Source organism: Anguilla rostrata, chromosome 9 (assembly GCF_018555375.3).
Source record: "Anguilla rostrata isolate EN2019 chromosome 9, ASM1855537v3, whole genome shotgun sequence".
Classification (NCBI taxonomy): domain Eukaryota; kingdom Metazoa; phylum Chordata; class Actinopteri; order Anguilliformes; family Anguillidae; genus Anguilla; species Anguilla rostrata.
In genome coordinates, this window is record NC_057941.1 from 54,364,247 (window position 1) to 54,381,084 (window position 16,838).

The 16,838-nt window shown below is 44.8% G+C and overlaps 1 protein-coding gene across 5 annotated transcripts in view; it reads left to right on the top strand.

The window, feature by feature from the left end:
* Window positions 1-2,313: 2,313 nt before the first annotated feature.
* Window positions 2,314-16,838, top strand: part of LOC135264290 (protocadherin alpha-C2-like) — a 91,751-nt gene continuing 77,226 nt past the window's right edge. Inside the window, exons 1-2 of one of the 5 annotated variants that reach the window (XM_064353086.1) lie at window positions 9,231-12,477; window positions 16,025-16,798. In XM_064353086.1, the coding sequence (XP_064209156.1) occupies window positions 10,102-12,477; window positions 16,025-16,798 (3,150 nt within the window). In that variant the 5' untranslated portion in view covers window positions 9,231-10,101. Of the gene's footprint in view, window positions 4,925-6,635; window positions 9,197-9,230; window positions 12,478-16,024; window positions 16,799-16,838 lie in introns of those variants that run through there. The other 4 variants (XM_064353085.1, XM_064353092.1, XM_064353094.1 and 1 more) reach the window with 4 other exon arrangements.

Genomic DNA, 16,838 nt, shown 5'->3' on the forward strand with positions numbered 1-16,838 from the left:
AGGATAACATAAGATGATGTAAATGTACACGTATTGATAACAGACTGTAAAGGACATCGCCCAGCCATATATCGCAGCAATTGCTATAATGTGTTTAACTCAAGTGCGTCGATTAAATTCGTAAAATGCCGAATGTCCCCTGCTGCCCGCAATCACATTTCCCAGCACCATCCCAGCGCCATTTTCTGCCATTCCTCTCGCTCGCTTTGTTTCAATCCACACACCCCTCTCCTCCCCGCCCCCCTCCTCTGTCTCTCTCTCTCTCTCTTCGTCAATGAAATTCTGCGCTTCAGAACCACAGACAGCGACCTGCATCTCACGGCTCCGTTGCCAAGGAGACGTGCTGCAGGCAGCGCGAGTGCAGCACACATCACGCTGAAATGACGCAGTCTGCAATCTGATATTCAGACACGCAGGGCGCGCTCATATCCGCATCCGGGCATTCGTTCTCGGTCTTAAACAGGCAAGAAAATACCTGATAATTTCTTATGAAATACTGGTTCGAGAAGTTAAACATCTGGCTCTCTAAAACGTACCCTGTCATAATTTATTAAATATTTGCACCACACTAAAGAAAAATGTCAGGAACATTTTGATTGTAGAGCTTTGCGGTCGAAATTAGCACAACTTTTCTTTATTATTTTATATAAATAAGATCATATAATAGTGTGTAATACTAATTGTAGATACATCTCAATTCACATCACAGGTTGTAAAAGGCACACGTCTTTCTTGCGTCAGACGGTTTTGCTGTCAGCATGTTTGCCGTTTCAATCACTCAGTAATGAGTGCGCGATTTTTGGCTTAACACAGGGCTGCTGACCCAATTAATCTCCAAACCGGGGGCTTCGCACGAATTAAACGGTTTAAAAATAGAAGCGGATTATAAAAACAAGGAAAGCACCCGCGAGCAGCCCCCAGAGAGTGACGTCACGGACACCCTTTCTTGGCCTCCTGCGTCTCGCATCCCCTTATCCAGTCGGTCTGGGAATGTTTCCGATCCTGCCGTTAATCTGCACTGTGCGAACCTCTGTCACGCAGCGTCTCTGTGTTTAAATCAGATAAGCGCGTGTTGCAGTTCATCACACAGACACGTGCTGACATGCATGAAACAGAAAATAAAAGGCGAGAGGAGAGTGTACACCTTCGCGAGATATTTTCTTGTTCCCGTCAGTGGCCACAGGGTGTCAGTGTTCACTAGTGTAACGGACGAACCAACCCAGCATCGCTCATTTACACGTTCTACGTTTTGCACGAACCTGTTTGTTTCACTCTACTTTTCCTGTAGCCTACAGCATATAAATATTAATACACCTGGGATTTATTCTTTAGTTCAGGCCATACAACTAAACAACTATACAAACATAAAACTAAAACTAGTTCTGTTTATAGTGAAGCCCAACCTTTGTATCAACTTTACGAAGAAGTCGACGTTCATTTAAATTATTAAAGGCTATATCATACATTTTTTCAAAATTAGACGTGTTCATCACGCTAAAAACAGATGAAAATGCTGTCAATATATACGTTTTTGCACAAAAGCTATCGTTTAATGAGATGTAACGGCGTGAGACAATATTCTTGACAATAAAAGTGATTTCAGTTAAATAAATGTAGAACAGGCTCTACATTTCCTAGTTGGTGTACAGAGAGGATTGGAATAATGCACTGTGATGTATTCACAGATATACAGAAACTGCTTTTGCACAGAACACATTAATAATGGCTTTGTCGCTCTCTGTTTGATATGGAGTGATAGTTTGTTCAGTGAATTTATCATTCATGATTTTTATAATCAGAATATTTAAATATATTAAGATGATGATGGTGCTGATTATGAGGATGGCACCAACGGTAGTCCGTAGGCTAAACAGATAGCTAAATCGTTGATTGTTGAAAGGGTCAGCCTAAACTGCAGAGTTCAGAAGATTAGCCTAAAACCGGGGAGTCGCCCGAGGAAGGCCCCACGAAACATTGCATGAAGCGTCTTTAGTTTAAGTGTGTTAATTGTTTTATAAGGAGGTATGATATAGGAGTCTATGATTTGTTGTAGGCTATGGTTCTAGGATAGCGTAACTGAATTTATAACAAGCGCTGTGACGGTGCTCCACGTACACACGCCGGTGTGGGAATGTTGATAGTCAGGTCTGGCGCTGTTTCTCACACAAATAAGATTTAATTCTCCATCTCCTTCATTGTAAGTATTCAGGACAACAGCATTTAGTAAATGAACGTGATCTCATCGAATATAATTTGATGTATATTTAGATTCATTATAAATGTGATGTCCAGACGAGGGCACTATAATCAAACAGAACGTGAATGCGCGTGAATAAAAACACATTTCCCACAGCCCCGCGACTGCCTGACAAAGAGCTACTACAACTGAGAAGCGCGAGCGCCGCGGCGAAGGAAGACCGGTTCCACACGGCTCAGGTCCGTTGCGGAAAATGTCCCAAAGGCATCCGTCCTGACTGTGTTGACCGTGGATGATTCGTATAGCCTACTCCTCTGTTCAGAGAAAACCATAAAATATCACTGGATTGAAATGGGATTCAGTTATCACAAATCCGGAATGGACTGTCGGCGGACATGCCTCCATTTTGCGATTCTGTTGTTGCTGTGGAATACGACCTCTGCTCAGATCCGCTACTCCATACAGGAAGAATTAAAAATCGGGACTACTGTTGGGAATATCGCTAAAGATCTGGGGATTGACAGAGGAACACTCGCTGACCGGAATCTCCGCATTGTGACGGGAGCAAAGCAGGATCTTTTCCAGGTAAATGGGAGAGACGGCGCTTTGTTTCTGAATCAGAGAATAGACAGAGAGGAGCTTTGCGGCAAAAGCACTCCGTGTCATGTGAATCTGAAAGCAGTGATAGAAAACCCGCTAGAGATGCACCACGTCACGGTGGAGATAGTGGATGTGAATGACCATTCTCCCAGTTTCCCCAGTAAAGAGAGCCGCCTGGAAATCTCCGAGTCCGCCATGCCGGGAGCGCGCTTCCAGCTGGAGGGCGCACGAGACCCGGACGTGGGTGTAAATGGTCTGCGCTTTTATAAACTGAACCAAAACGAACATTTCCGCCTGGAAATAGAGGATTTAAATGAAAATACAAAGATCCCTTTTTTAATATTGCAGAAAGGTTTTGACAGAGAAACAGCCCCATCACACAGTCTGCAGCTGACTGCATTAGACGGAGGAACCCCACACAGATCAGATATTCTAAACATCACGGTCATTGTTTTAGATGTAAATGACAACGCACCTGTGTGTAAAAAACAAAAATATACCGTTATCATAAGAGAAAACGCTCCCATAGGCACTTTTGTGGTGAAAGTTAATGCATCAGATTTGGATGCTGGTGCCAATGGAGAGGTGACGTATGCGTTTGGAAATAAATTTAGCAGCCACGCGTCGGAATTGTTCGATTTAGACTCAGAGAGTGGAGAAATTAAAGTGAAGGGCCTAATAGACTTTGAGGAAAACCAAGTTTACGAAATTAATATACAGGCTTCTGATAGGGGCTCAGTTCCGCTGTCCACGCACTGTAACGTGTTCGTGAAAGTTGAAGACGTGAACGATAACAAGCCAGAGATTGACGTCACTTCTCTGTCCAGTAGGATTCGCGAGGACGCGCCTGTTGGTACCGTGGTAGCGCTGATGGGCGTGACCGACCTGGACTCAGGTGTGAACGGGCAGGTAGTTTGTACTTTAGCTGAAGACCTGCCGTTTGATCTGAAACCTTCCTCTGAGGGGAACTTCTATTCATTAGTGACCAAGAGCCCCTTAGACAGAGAGTCAGTGTCTCAGTATGATATAACCGTCACCGCAAAGAATCTCGGGAACCCGTCATTATCTTCTACTAAAACAATACGAGTGGAGATATCGGATATTAATGATAACAGTCCTGTATTCTCTGAGAACCCATACACCTTATACTTGGTGGAGAATAACGCGCCGGGCGCGTCCATGTTCAGCATGAGCGCGTCTGATGCGGATGAGGGAGAAAACGCCCAGGTTTCGTATTCACTTGGGCACGTGAGCGCAGGACACAGTGTGGCGTCTTTCTTAAATATTAATCCAGAAAATGGCATCATTTATGCATTAAGAAGTTTTGATTTTGAGACAGTGAAAACGTTTCAGTTCAACGTGGTCGCTAAAGACTCCGGAACACCGTCGCTAAGCAGCAACGTCACAGTGAAGGTCTTCATTCTGGATCAGAACGACAACGCTCCAGTGATCTTGTCCCCAGTCAGCGCTAACGGTTCGGCTGAAGGTGTGGAGGAGATTCCCCGCAATGTGAACGCAGGTCACTCGGTGGCTAAAGTGCGGGCCTTTGACGCTGATATAGGATACAACGCCTGGCTATCGTTCTCACTGCAACACGCTACAGACGCCAGTCTGTTTGGTTTGGAGCGCTATACAGGGCAGATCAGGACGCTTCGCTCATTCACAGAAACAGACGAGGCGGAGCATAAACTGGTCATAGTGGTAAAAGACAATGGGAACGTTTCACTGTCAGCTACAGCGACTGTGATCATTAAGGCCGTGGAGCCCAAAGAGGCGTTTGCAGCTTCTGACACTGAAAGCGCGGTGCAATCCGAGGAAGAGAACAATGTGACTTTTTATCTGATCATCACACTGAGCTCCGTTTCCGCGCTTTTCCTGCTCAGTATTATCGGTTTGATCGCGATGCAGTGCTCCAAACCTCCTGACTATTCTCCCAAATATTCCCGGGACCCCAATTACGCAGACACGAGCGGGAACGGAACACTGTGCCACAGCATCCAGTACCGGTCCGGAGACAAACGCTACATGCTCGTTGGGCCCAGAATGAGTATCGGTTCTGCTATCGTTCCGGGTAGTAATGCAAACACTCTAATGGTGCCAGATCACAGGAGGGGAACTTCCGGAGAGGTACGTTTTGAGTTTCTTCTTCTTGTGTCCCAAATGACGTCGGTATCGAACTGGTTTGGATATTGTGACGTCAGTGATGTAGATAGGTAGTGTTCCAGTGTGTGTGCGGTGAGATTTTTTCCCAGCTCAAATGTTTGTCTTCTGTTGTTTCATTGGGCGAATGTCCAGTACAACGATTTCATTAATCATCATCAACGCAGTTACTGCTGTCCTTGGTCCTGAACGCCGTGTGACCCTACAGCTGTTATACATTACATTACATTACATTACATTACAGGCATTTGGCAGACGCTCTTATCCAGAGCGACGTACAACAAAGTGTATAACCATAACCAGGAACAAGTATGACGAAAACCCTAGAGAGAAGTACCGGTCCAAGTACAGGGAACAACCGCATAGTTCAACTTGGACCCTGATGGTTAAACTGATTAACACTAACAACGAGAACGGCAACAACGCAATCTATGGAAAAATAAAAGTAAATAAAAATACAATTAGTCGTTATACAGGACTGTAAAGAGTTTTTTAATCTTTGGAAAGTGCAGCATTTTCAAGATTAATCAACTGGATTACGTCACTGTGCGCTTTATTCTACTTTTCTATTGCGTTCATGATAAGTTTTTATATAATGTAACACTGATTACGTCTAAGGTAGACGGTCTTACTGGCGAGGGGTCGTCTTTGTCTTGCTTGGATTTTTATTCTTTTCCTTTTAAATCTGCCGATGATTTCATTTGCATTTTAGCAGATGCTCCTATCTTGAGTGACGTAACCAAATTGCTCTACAGTTCAATCTTCATCTTGTATTGGATATATTTGAGTATACTATTTTTGCGACTCTTTTGTCATCTCGTTTAAGCATCGAGACGCGTTTTTCACATTTAGTGAATGGTTTTAGCCACTTTGGTGGTTCCCTGATCAAAGGAGCATATGTTCAGGAGAGGAACGAATCTAAAAGTAAGCACTGAAGAGGCCGTTATTTAAATGCATGTGAATTTGATTCTGTATTAGAGTGATATTGTACTCAATAAGGTTTAAGAGAAGTTGCAAAAAATAAATAAAATAAAATAAATAAATAAATAAAATAATCTGACAAATTCTGAGAGATCCTGTCATTTAAATTTTTTTATCGTTTCTCTTCCACATCACGACATTGATGTTTTGGCAACGTTCTTATAGAGCACTTTCTCTATATTTGAAATGAATTACTTCTTTAATTTGCTCTGCAGATTCCCTCTTCATACTGATCCGAGCAGCTCATACAACATAAACTACAATTGATATGAAGCTAACTCTTTGTTTCACTGAAGTCGCAGTAGGTCATGCAACAACAACTCACGTGAGATTCGAACCTTCTGCCCTTTTAATAAACCCTGTAATGTAAACACGAGAACATACTGCTGGCTCCGAAGCCTGTGGCGGAATGTTTTGCAAATCTTATTTTTTTTTTCACATTTTCAGGTTTCAAATACACTCATAATGTATTTGTCTGTAACGCGTAATTATTCTCCAAAGAATGAAATGGCCATTAAGTTGATGGCCTTGTAGTTACTCTGAATGTTATTTAGTAAAATACCCGACACACAAAACGTCACTCTTTGCCCAAACCCACGTCTCCTCCGTCGGTGCGCACGGGGGCGGTGTTGTCAAAGCAGTCGCTGTAAACCAACCCAGTGTCCGTGAACACCTCTCTCCTTTGTGAGCAGCTCGTGCGGTAAACCTCGGTAGAATCACGTCTGGATGGGGAGGGAGGGCGCGAGAACCCACGCAGGTTCGCGAGCAGAATTCTGTCCAAGGGATACATGGCTGACTGCATCTTCATCGCCGAAGACGAACATAGACATTTGGATTTATATTTATTGACAGTATTTCCGCTTTAGCAAGTGAGGAACTTTCATCATGTGGATCGAATGCTGCAAAAAAGGGAGCGGGTCTCGGGGGACATGTCTCCATTTTGCGATTCTGTTGTTGCTGTGGAACACGACCTCTGCTCAGATCCGCTACTCCATACAGGAGGAATTAAAAATCGGGACTACTGTTGGGAATATCGCTAAAGATCTGGGGATTGACAGAGGAACACTCTCTGACCGAAATCTCCGCGTTGTGACGGGAGCAAAGCAGGATCTTTTTCAGGTAAATGGGAGAGACGGCGCTTTGTTTGTGAATCAGAGAATAGACAGAGAGGAGCTTTGCGGTAAAAGCACTCCGTGTCATGTGAATCTGAAAGCTGTGATAGAAAACCCACTGGAGATGCACCGCGTCACGGTGGAGATAGTGGATGTGAATGACCATTCTCCCAGTTTCCCCAGTAAAGAGAGCCGCCTGGAAATCTCCGAGTCCGCCATGCCGGGAGCGCGCTTCCAACTGGAGGGTGCACGAGACCCTGATGTGAGTGTAAATGGTCTGCGCTTTTACAAACTGAGTCAAAATGAACATTTCCGATTGGAGGTGACGGATCGAAATCAAAATGTTAAGATGCCTCTCTTAATATTGCAGAAATCTCTTGACAGGGAAACGGCTGCATCTCACAGTTTGCAGCTGACTGCGTTAGACGGAGGAAACCCACACAGATCGGACACCCTCAACATCACGATCGTTGTTTTAGATGTAAATGATAATGCGCCGGTGTGTAATACTGAGTATACCGTAAATGTGCAGGAAAACGCTCCCATAGGCACTTTTGTGGTGAAAGTTAATGCATCAGATTTGGATGCTGGTGCCAATGGAAAGGTGGCTTACGCGTTTGGAAATAAATTTATCAGCCACGCGTCGGAATTGTTCGATTTAGACTCAGAGAGTGGAGAAATTAAAGTGAAGGGCCTAATCGATTTCGAGGATGAGCAGATTTATGAAATTACGATACAAGCTTCTGATAAAGGACAAGTCCCGCTGTCCACTCACTGTAACGTGTTTGTGAAAGTTGAGGACATGAACGATAACAAGCCAGAGATTGACGTCACTTCTCTGTCCAGTAGGATTCGCGAGGACGCCCCTGCTGGTACCGTGGTTGCGCTGATGGGCGTGACCGACCTGGACTCAGGTGTGAACGGGCAGGTAGTTTGTACTTTAGCTGAAGACCTGCCGTTTGATCTGAAACCTTCATCTGAGGGGAACTTCTATTCATTAGTGACCAAGAGCCCCTTAGACAGAGAGTCAGTGTCTCAGTATGATATAACCGTCACCGCAAAGGATCTCGGGAACCCCTCATTATCTTCTTCTAAAACAATACGAGTGGAGATTTCAGATATTAATGATAACAATCCTGTATTCTCTGAAAACCCATACACCTTATACTTAGTGGAGAATAACGCGCCTGGCGCGTCCATGTTCACCGCGAGCGCGTCTGACGCGGATGAGGGAGAAAATGCTCTCGTTTCGTATTCACTTGGGCACGTGAGCGCAGGACACAGTGCCGCTTCTTTCTTAAATATTAATCCAGAAAATGGGAACATTTATGCATTAAGAAGTTTTGATTTTGAGACAGTGAAAACCTTTCAGTTCAACGTGGTCGCTAAAGACTCCGGAACACCGTCTCTAAGCAGCAACGTCACAGTGAAGGTCTTCATTCTGGATCAGAACGACAACGCTCCAGTGATCTTGTCTCCGGTCAGCGCTAACGGTTCGGTTCAAGTTGTGGAGGAGATTCCTCGCAATGTGAACGCAGGTCATTCGGTGGCTAAAGTGCGGGCCTACGACGCTGATATAGGCTACAATGCCTGGCTATCGTTCTCACTGCAACACGCTACAGACGCCAGTCTGTTTGGTTTGGAGCGCTATACAGGGCAGATCAGGACGCTTCGCTCATTCACAGAAACAGACGAGGCGGAGCATAAACTGGTCATAGTGGTAAAAGACAATGGGAACGTTTCACTGTCAGCTACAGCGACTGTGATCATTAAGGCCGTGGAGCCCAAAGAGGCGTTTGCAGCTTCTGACACTAAAAGCGCGGTGCAAACCGAGGAAGAGAACAATGTGACTTTTTATCTGATCATCACACTGAGCTCCGTTTCCGCGCTTTTCCTGCTCAGTATTATCGGTTTGATCGCGATGCAGTGCTCCAAACCTCCTGACTATTCTCCCAAATATTCCCGGGACCCCAACTACGCAGACACGAGCGGGAACGGCACACTGTGCCACAGCATCCAGTACCGGTCCGGAGACAAACGCTACATGCTCGTTGGGCCCAGAATGAGTATCGGTTCTGCTATCGTTCCGGGCAGTAACGCGAACACTCTAATGGTGCCAGATCACAGGAGCAGAACTTCAGGAGAGGTAAGACATCCGAACTGATTTCATTTTCTACCTATACTCGTATTGCTTTTGGGGCACTTAGAAGTTACTCGTTCACCCTGCCAATGTTGAATGTTAACTCCTGATGCTGTACTAACTAGCAAGTCGTCCTGCATTAGAGCGTCTTCTAAATACAAATTGTACATTGTAAATATAATTGCGTATCAGTGTATGTATAAAGTAGATATCATTCGGAATTATAATTGTCTTGAGACCATCGGCTGTTGTGCATTCCGCCTCCATTTACATTTGAAAAAAATCATTTGTAATATCATTTTATTCTGTGTAAGTAGCTACTGTAATCTTAGTTTTTTTATATATTGCGCATATTTTATCATACTTATCCGGCTGAGACGGTACACAGAATTGGGGCTTCAGAAAGTACGCCGTTCAATATTCGTCTGCATCAGCTCTAGAACCTGTTACAAAGCTATCCATGCAATAAATGCAACCCCGTTGTAGAAACGTTTTCCTTTTCACTCCTGTTGACATGTTTAGTCAGGTGAATATCACGCAGCTGCTGCTATGGCACATGTTCTTAAAATCAGTGTTATTGTTTTTATAATTTGATGCTATGAGGACACAGTTACGATGTGCCCTTCCTGTAAAAATACAGCTTTTGCTGTAATGCGCACGAGGGCAGTGTTGTCAAAGTAATTTTGTGAGCGTGATCCGCGAACAGCCTCTCCATTGTGAGCTCGCGTCATAATCAGAGGTAGAACTGCGTTCAAACAGGGAAGGAGAAGCTCCGGCGTACACACAGGAGGAACATCCGTATACTCGCGAAAGGATGAACGGATTAATGTGTCACATGTAAAAGGAAAGGGAGATGTAGAATTTTGTTTTAATTTGTCATGTTTACACAGGAATAATTGAAATATTCTATCATGGAAATCGAGTGTCGCAAATTGAGGTGGAATTCTGGGCGGACATATCTCCATTTTGCGATTCTGTTGCTGCTGTGGAACACGACTTCTGCTCAGATCCGCTACTCCATACAGGAGGAATTAAAAATCGGGACTGCTGTTGGGAATATCGCTAAAGATCTGGGGATTGACCGAGGAACACTCTCTGACCGGAATCTCCGCATTGTGACCGGAGCAAAGCAGGATCTTTTCCAGGTAAATGGGAGAGACGGCGCTTTGTTTGTGAATCAGAGAATAGACAGAGAGGAGCTTTGCGGTAAAAGCATTCCGTGTCATGTGAATCTGAAAGCAGTGATAGAAAACCCGCTGGAGATGCACCACGTCACGGTGGAGATAGTGGATGTGAATGACCATTCTCCCAGTTTCCCGGACCGGGAATATCGCTTGGAGGTTCCGGAGTCTACGATGACAGGGGCGCGCTTTCAGATTGAGGGCGCGCACGATCCAGATACAGGGGTAAATGAACTGCGTCTCTACAAACTCAGCCAGAACGAATACTTTCGTTTGGAGGTTGAAAATTTAAGCACAGAGAGTAAAATTCCGTTCTTAATTTTGCAAAAACCGTTGGATAGAGAGATTACTTCACGATTCATGATGGTTTTAACTGCAATTGATGGAGGAAGCCCGCCGAAATCTGGGTCTTTAAACGTGTCGATTATTGTTTTGGATGCCAATGATAACGGGCCTGTGTGTGGCCAGCAGAAGTATACTGTATCTATAAAGGAAAACGTTTCTCTGGGCACATCTCTGTTGAGTGTGGAAGCTGTAGATTTGGACGAAGGGGCCAATGGTGAAGTAGAATATTCATTTCGAAGTAAATTGAGGAGCAAGATCTCTGAGCTTTTTGAACTAAACAATAATACCGGAGAGATCAAAGTTAAAGGACCAATTGATTTCGAAGAAAATGACCTGTATGACCTCAACGTGCAAGTTACAGACAAGGGCCCATTGCCACTGACAACGCACTGTAATGTGTTTGTGAAAGTCGAGGACGTGAACGACAACAAACCAGAGATCGACGTCACTTCTCTGTCCAGTAAGATTCGTGAGGACGCGCCTGCTGGTACCGTGGTAGCTCTGATGGGTGTGACCGACCTGGACTCAGGTGTGAACGGGCAGGTAGTTTGTACTTTAGCTGAAGACCTGCCGTTTGATCTGAAACCTTCCTCTGAGGGGAACTTCTATTCATTAGTGACCAAGAGCCCCTTAGACAGAGAGTCAGTGTCTCAGTATGATATAACCGTCACCGCAAAGGATCTCGGGAACCCCCCATTGTCTACAATTAAAACCATACGAGTGGAGATTTCAGATATTAATGATCACCGTCCAGTATTTTCCAAAAGCCCATACAGCTTGTACTTGGTGGAGAATAACGCGCCTGGCGCGTCCATGTTCAGCGTGAGCGCGTCTGATGCGGATGAGGGAGAAAACGCCCAGGTTTCGTATTCACTTGGGCACGTGAGCGCAGGACATAGTGTGGCATCTTTTGTAAATATTAATTCCGAAAATGGGAACATTTATGCATTAAAAAGTTTTGATTTTGAGACTCTGAAAACTTTTCAGTTTCACGTGGTCGCTAAAGACTCCGGAACACCGTCACTAAGCAGCAACGTCACAGTGCATGTCTTCATTCTGGATCAGAACGACAACGCTCCAGTGATCTTGTCTCCGGTCAGTGCTAACGGTTCGGCTGAAGGTGTGGAGGAGATTCCCCGCAATGTGAACGCAGGTCATTCGGTGGCTAAAGTGCGGGCCTTTGACGCTGATATAGGATACAACGCCTGGCTATCGTTCTCACTGCAACACGCTACAGACGCCAGTCTGTTTGGTTTGGAGCGCTATACAGGGCAGATCAGGACGCTTCGCTCATTCACAGAAACAGACGAGGCGGAGCATAAACTGGTCATAGTGGTAAAAGACAATGGGAACGTTTCACTGTCAGCTACAGCGACTGTGATCATTAAGGCTGTGGAGCCCAAAGAGGCGTTTGCAGCTTCTGACACTAAAAGCGCGGTGCAAACCGAGGAAGAGAACAATGTGACTTTTTATCTGATCATCACACTGAGCTCCGTTTCCGCGCTTTTCCTGCTCAGTATTATCGGTTTGATCGCGATGCAGTGCTCCAAACCTCCTGACTATTCTCCCAAATATTCCCGGGACCCCAATTACGCAGACACGAGCGGGAACGGAACACTGTGCCACAGCATCCAGTACCGATCCGGAGACAAACGCTACATGCTCGTTGGGCCCAGAATGAGTATCGGTTCTGCTATCGTTCCGGGCAGCAATGCGAACACTCTAATGGTGCCAGATCACAGGAGCAGAACTTCCGGAGAGGTACGTTTTGAGCTTATTGCCTTCTACTATCCAATTGACGTCGACATGAATTTTCTGACATTTCCTGCTTTTCCTTTTCTAACGTTTGTTCACTGACAGAATTGTTTATGTCTCCCAGTGTATTCTCGTTTTTTTTGTTTAATTTGAACGATGTTAGAAACATTCATAACATAATATTATTAATTACAAGGAGCACAGTTATATTCCAGCTTGCTGGCTGCTGTCCTTAGTCCTGAGACTTGTGTGATCGTCCAGCTGTTATCTAGACTACAGCATTTTCCATGAAACGTGCTAAATTATCAACAGTAATCAATCTATCCATTTTTATTTATAGAGCACATTTCATGTTCATAACAAAGTTAAGCGGGCACAGAGCACGTGAAAGAATTACAGTCTAGAAGAGAGCGTCTAAAACCAAACAGAAAACAACAATAAAAACAGAAAACACAATAAAAAGAAAACCAAATAGCCAAGATCAAAAACCAAAAAGTGAAGTTAATAAGATTAGTGCAAGTCGTTAAATCCGTGAAGAAAATGTACGTTTTAGGACTAATTTTAAAATTTGCTAACGTTGTGGAACTGCCCAGTCCATCTGCCGCGGTTTCCCGGGTGACTAAAGGCAGCTTCGCCAGCTCTTATTCTTACTCTCGGTATATCCAACAAACCACTTTCCAATGGCCTAAGAGACTGAAATGGCTCGTGTCATAAGCAGTCAGCATGTCAAACATGTAACTTGGCGCCACTGCTCACAGCTTTATAGACAAGCAGCAAGATCTTAACACCAACTCCAGTTCTCGCTGTTAGCTCGAGCAGCGAAGTAAGTACAGCAGTCATGTGATTAGATTTTCTTTTCCCGGTCAGCACTCTGGCTCCAGAATTTAGAATTTAATGGATATAACTGCTGTACACTTTATTCTACAGTACGTCTGCGTTCATGACCTATTTCTTAAGTAACATAACACTAATTTGCTGGACACTGTCAGTTGCCAGTTGTTGTCTTCACGTTTCTTGGATTTTTGTACTGTCCAAACTGCATGTGATTACATTTACATTTCAGTATTTAGCAGATGCCGCTGTTTGGAGCGACTTCAATAAATGACCCTCTAGTCTCCTCTTCAGTTTTCACTGTATGGATATGTATATATTACTTTGGGAATTGATTTTTCTTTGAAGCATATTTAAAAAATTATGCATTATAAAATGAATAAATTACATGTTCAGTTGTCTGTATAACTAAAACTATTTAGGAAATTCTGACATTGAGGTTGTAACAGACTTTTGTTGGAGCTCTGTCACTCACAGATAAGAAAGTTCTAGTAAGAAAGGTAACGATAAAGAAAGTACAGAGAGTAATGGTTCACGGTGCACAATCGTGCTGTTTATTATTCTCACGTAATCCATGCAGATTAGGCACCGTTAGATAACTTGAACAGGAATAAGAGAGCGACAAAATGGCGAATACCCCCATATATGTAGTGTGCTGCGTCATCAAAACTCCGCTCCACCCACAGGTTTTATCATAAATATACTGTAGTTCCTAATACAGTTCATTACAAGGTGTGTGCAACCTTATTTTAAAACCAAGAAAGGCCATAATGTGTCTGTTAATCTGTCGGCTTTTATCGAAGGGGCCTAAAATAATTTCCTGTTAAAATTGTTGCTGAAGTTATATCTGATAAGAAGGCGCAGGGTGTCACTGTTTTCAAACTGTACAGTATATTTCTGCCTCCGCCCCTTTCTAATCCACCATTGTGTGGAAGCTCGCGCAGGTCCAGCATCAGCAGGGAGCTAAAGGAGACGCCTCGCGCACGGTGTTTTGTTGTATGACCGTGTTTAGTCCTCTTCTTCAAACTTGGAATGTACAAACGCGATGCCGTTTTTAAATGGATATAATTTAGCGCGCGGTGATCACCAGCCTGTGTAATCAGTGTTGTGGACCTATGTGTGTTCATTCACAATGAAATTGAGCGATGTAAAGAGCGGGCGGAGCGCTCTGTTATTTTTCGTGTTGCTTTGCATTGGGAACAGAGCGACCGCGCAAATAAGATACTCTATACCCGAGGAATTGCAGCCAGGGGCTGTTGTAGGCAATATCGCTAAGGATTTGGGATATGATGTCGAGAAGCTAACGGAGCGCGGTTTACGCATCGTGTCTGGATCCAAACAACAGCTATTTACAGTGAATGAAAGGAATGGCGAATTACTGGTGAAGGAAAACATTGATAGGGAAGCGCTTTGCGGTCGAAGCTCGGAATGTTTTGTCAGTCTTAAATCGGTGTTGGACCATCCATTGGAGGTCCAGCACGTGGAGGTGGATATAACGGATATTAATGACCATTCTCCCAGTTTTTCAGCAAAAGAAAGGCGATTGGAAATAGCGGAGTCAGCGACGACAGGAGCTCGATTTCCTTTGGAAAGCGCGCATGATCCTGACGTGGGTACTAATTCCTTACGTTCATACCGTTTGAGTCAGAACAAATATTTTGATTTAGAAATACAGGATAATAGCGAGAGCAATAAAGTCCCCGTGTTAATATTACAGAGAGCCTTAGACAGAGAAATAAATGCCGAGCACAACTTAATCTTGTCAGCTTTTGACGGAGGCAGTCCAGCTCGATCTGGCACGCTCAACATTTCTGTTTCAGTGCTTGACATTAATGATAACGCACCTGCCTTTGACCAGCAAACCTATAAGGTCACACTGCTGGAGAACGTGCCGGTAGGGACGTTTGTGGTGAAAGTGCATGCCACTGACCCGGATTCCGGGCCAAACGGGGAAATTGAGTACTCTTTCGGTAATACTTTCCGCAGCAAAATACTGGAACTGTTTGACCTGGATGCCCGAACTGGAGAGATACGCGTTAAGGGGAGGATAGATTACGAGGAAAATAAGGTGCACGAGATTGATGTCCAGGCCACTGATAAAGGCCATGTACCCATGTCTGTTCATTGTAGCGTCATAGTGAAAATAGAGGATGTCAACGACAACACACCGGATATTGACGTGACGTCTTTATCCGACGTGATATCGGAGGGCGCTCGCGCCGGTACCACTGTAGCTCTGATAAGCGTCAGTGATGGAGACGCTGGTTCAAACGCCCAAATAGTGTGTCAGTTAAGTGAAGGGGTGCCTTTTGAGTTAAAACCCTCTTTTAGGAAGAACTTCTACTCAGTCGTTAGCACCGGGCCGCTGGACAGAGAGACCACACCTGTGTACAGCATGACAATAACCGCGCGTGACTTGGGCACGCCCCCCCTGTCCTCCACTACAGAAATAGCCGTACGTTTATCCGATGTAAATGATAATAGCCCACGCTTTTCTGAGAATAATTACATGCTGTATTTTCACGAGAACAATGTTCCAGGAGCTTCTATATTCTCTGTGAGCGCCACTGATGCAGATGAGCAGGAAAACGCAATTGTGTCTTATGCACTGAGCAAGAACCAGGCGGACGATCGTATAAATCCTTTCTTAAATATTAATCCAGAAAATGGCATCATTTACGCATTAAAAAGTTTTGATTTTGAGACTCTGAAAACGTTTCAGTTCCATGTGGCCGCTACAGACTCCGGAACACCGTCGCTAAGCAGCAACGTCACAGTGAATGTCTTCATTCTGGATCGGAATGATAACGCTCCGGTGATCTTGTCTCCGGTCAACGCTAACGGTTCGGCTGAAGGTGTGGAGGAGATTCCCCGCAATGTGATCGCAGGTCACTCGGTGGCTAAAGTGCGGGCCTATGACGCTGATATAGGATACAACGCCTGGCTGTCGTTCTCACTGCAGCACGCTACAGACGCCAGTCTGTTTGGTTTGGAGCGCTATACAGGGCAGATCAGGACGCTTCGCTCATTCACAGAAACAGACGAGGCGGAGCATAAACTGGTCATAGTGGTAAAAGACAATGGGAACGTTTCACTGTCAGCTACAGCGACTGTGATCATTAAGGCCGTGGAGCCCAAAGAGGCGTTTGCAGCTTCTGACACTGAAAGCGCGGTGCAAACCGAGGAAGAGAACAATGTGACTTTTTATCTGATCATCACACTGAGCTCCGTTTCCGCGCTTTTCCTGCTCAGTATTATCGGTTTGATCGTGATGCAGTGCTCTAAACCTCCTGACTATTCCCCCAAATATTCCCGGGACCCCAACTACGCAGACACGAGCGGGAACGGCACACTGTGCCACAGCATCCAGTACCGGTCCGGAGACAAACGCTACATGCTCGTTGGGCCCAGAATGAGTATCGGTTCTGCTATCGTTCCGGGCAGTAACGCGAACACTCTAGTGGTGCCAGATCACAGGAGGGGAACTTCCGGAGAGGTACGTTTTGAGCTTATTGCTTTCTAATATCCTATTGATG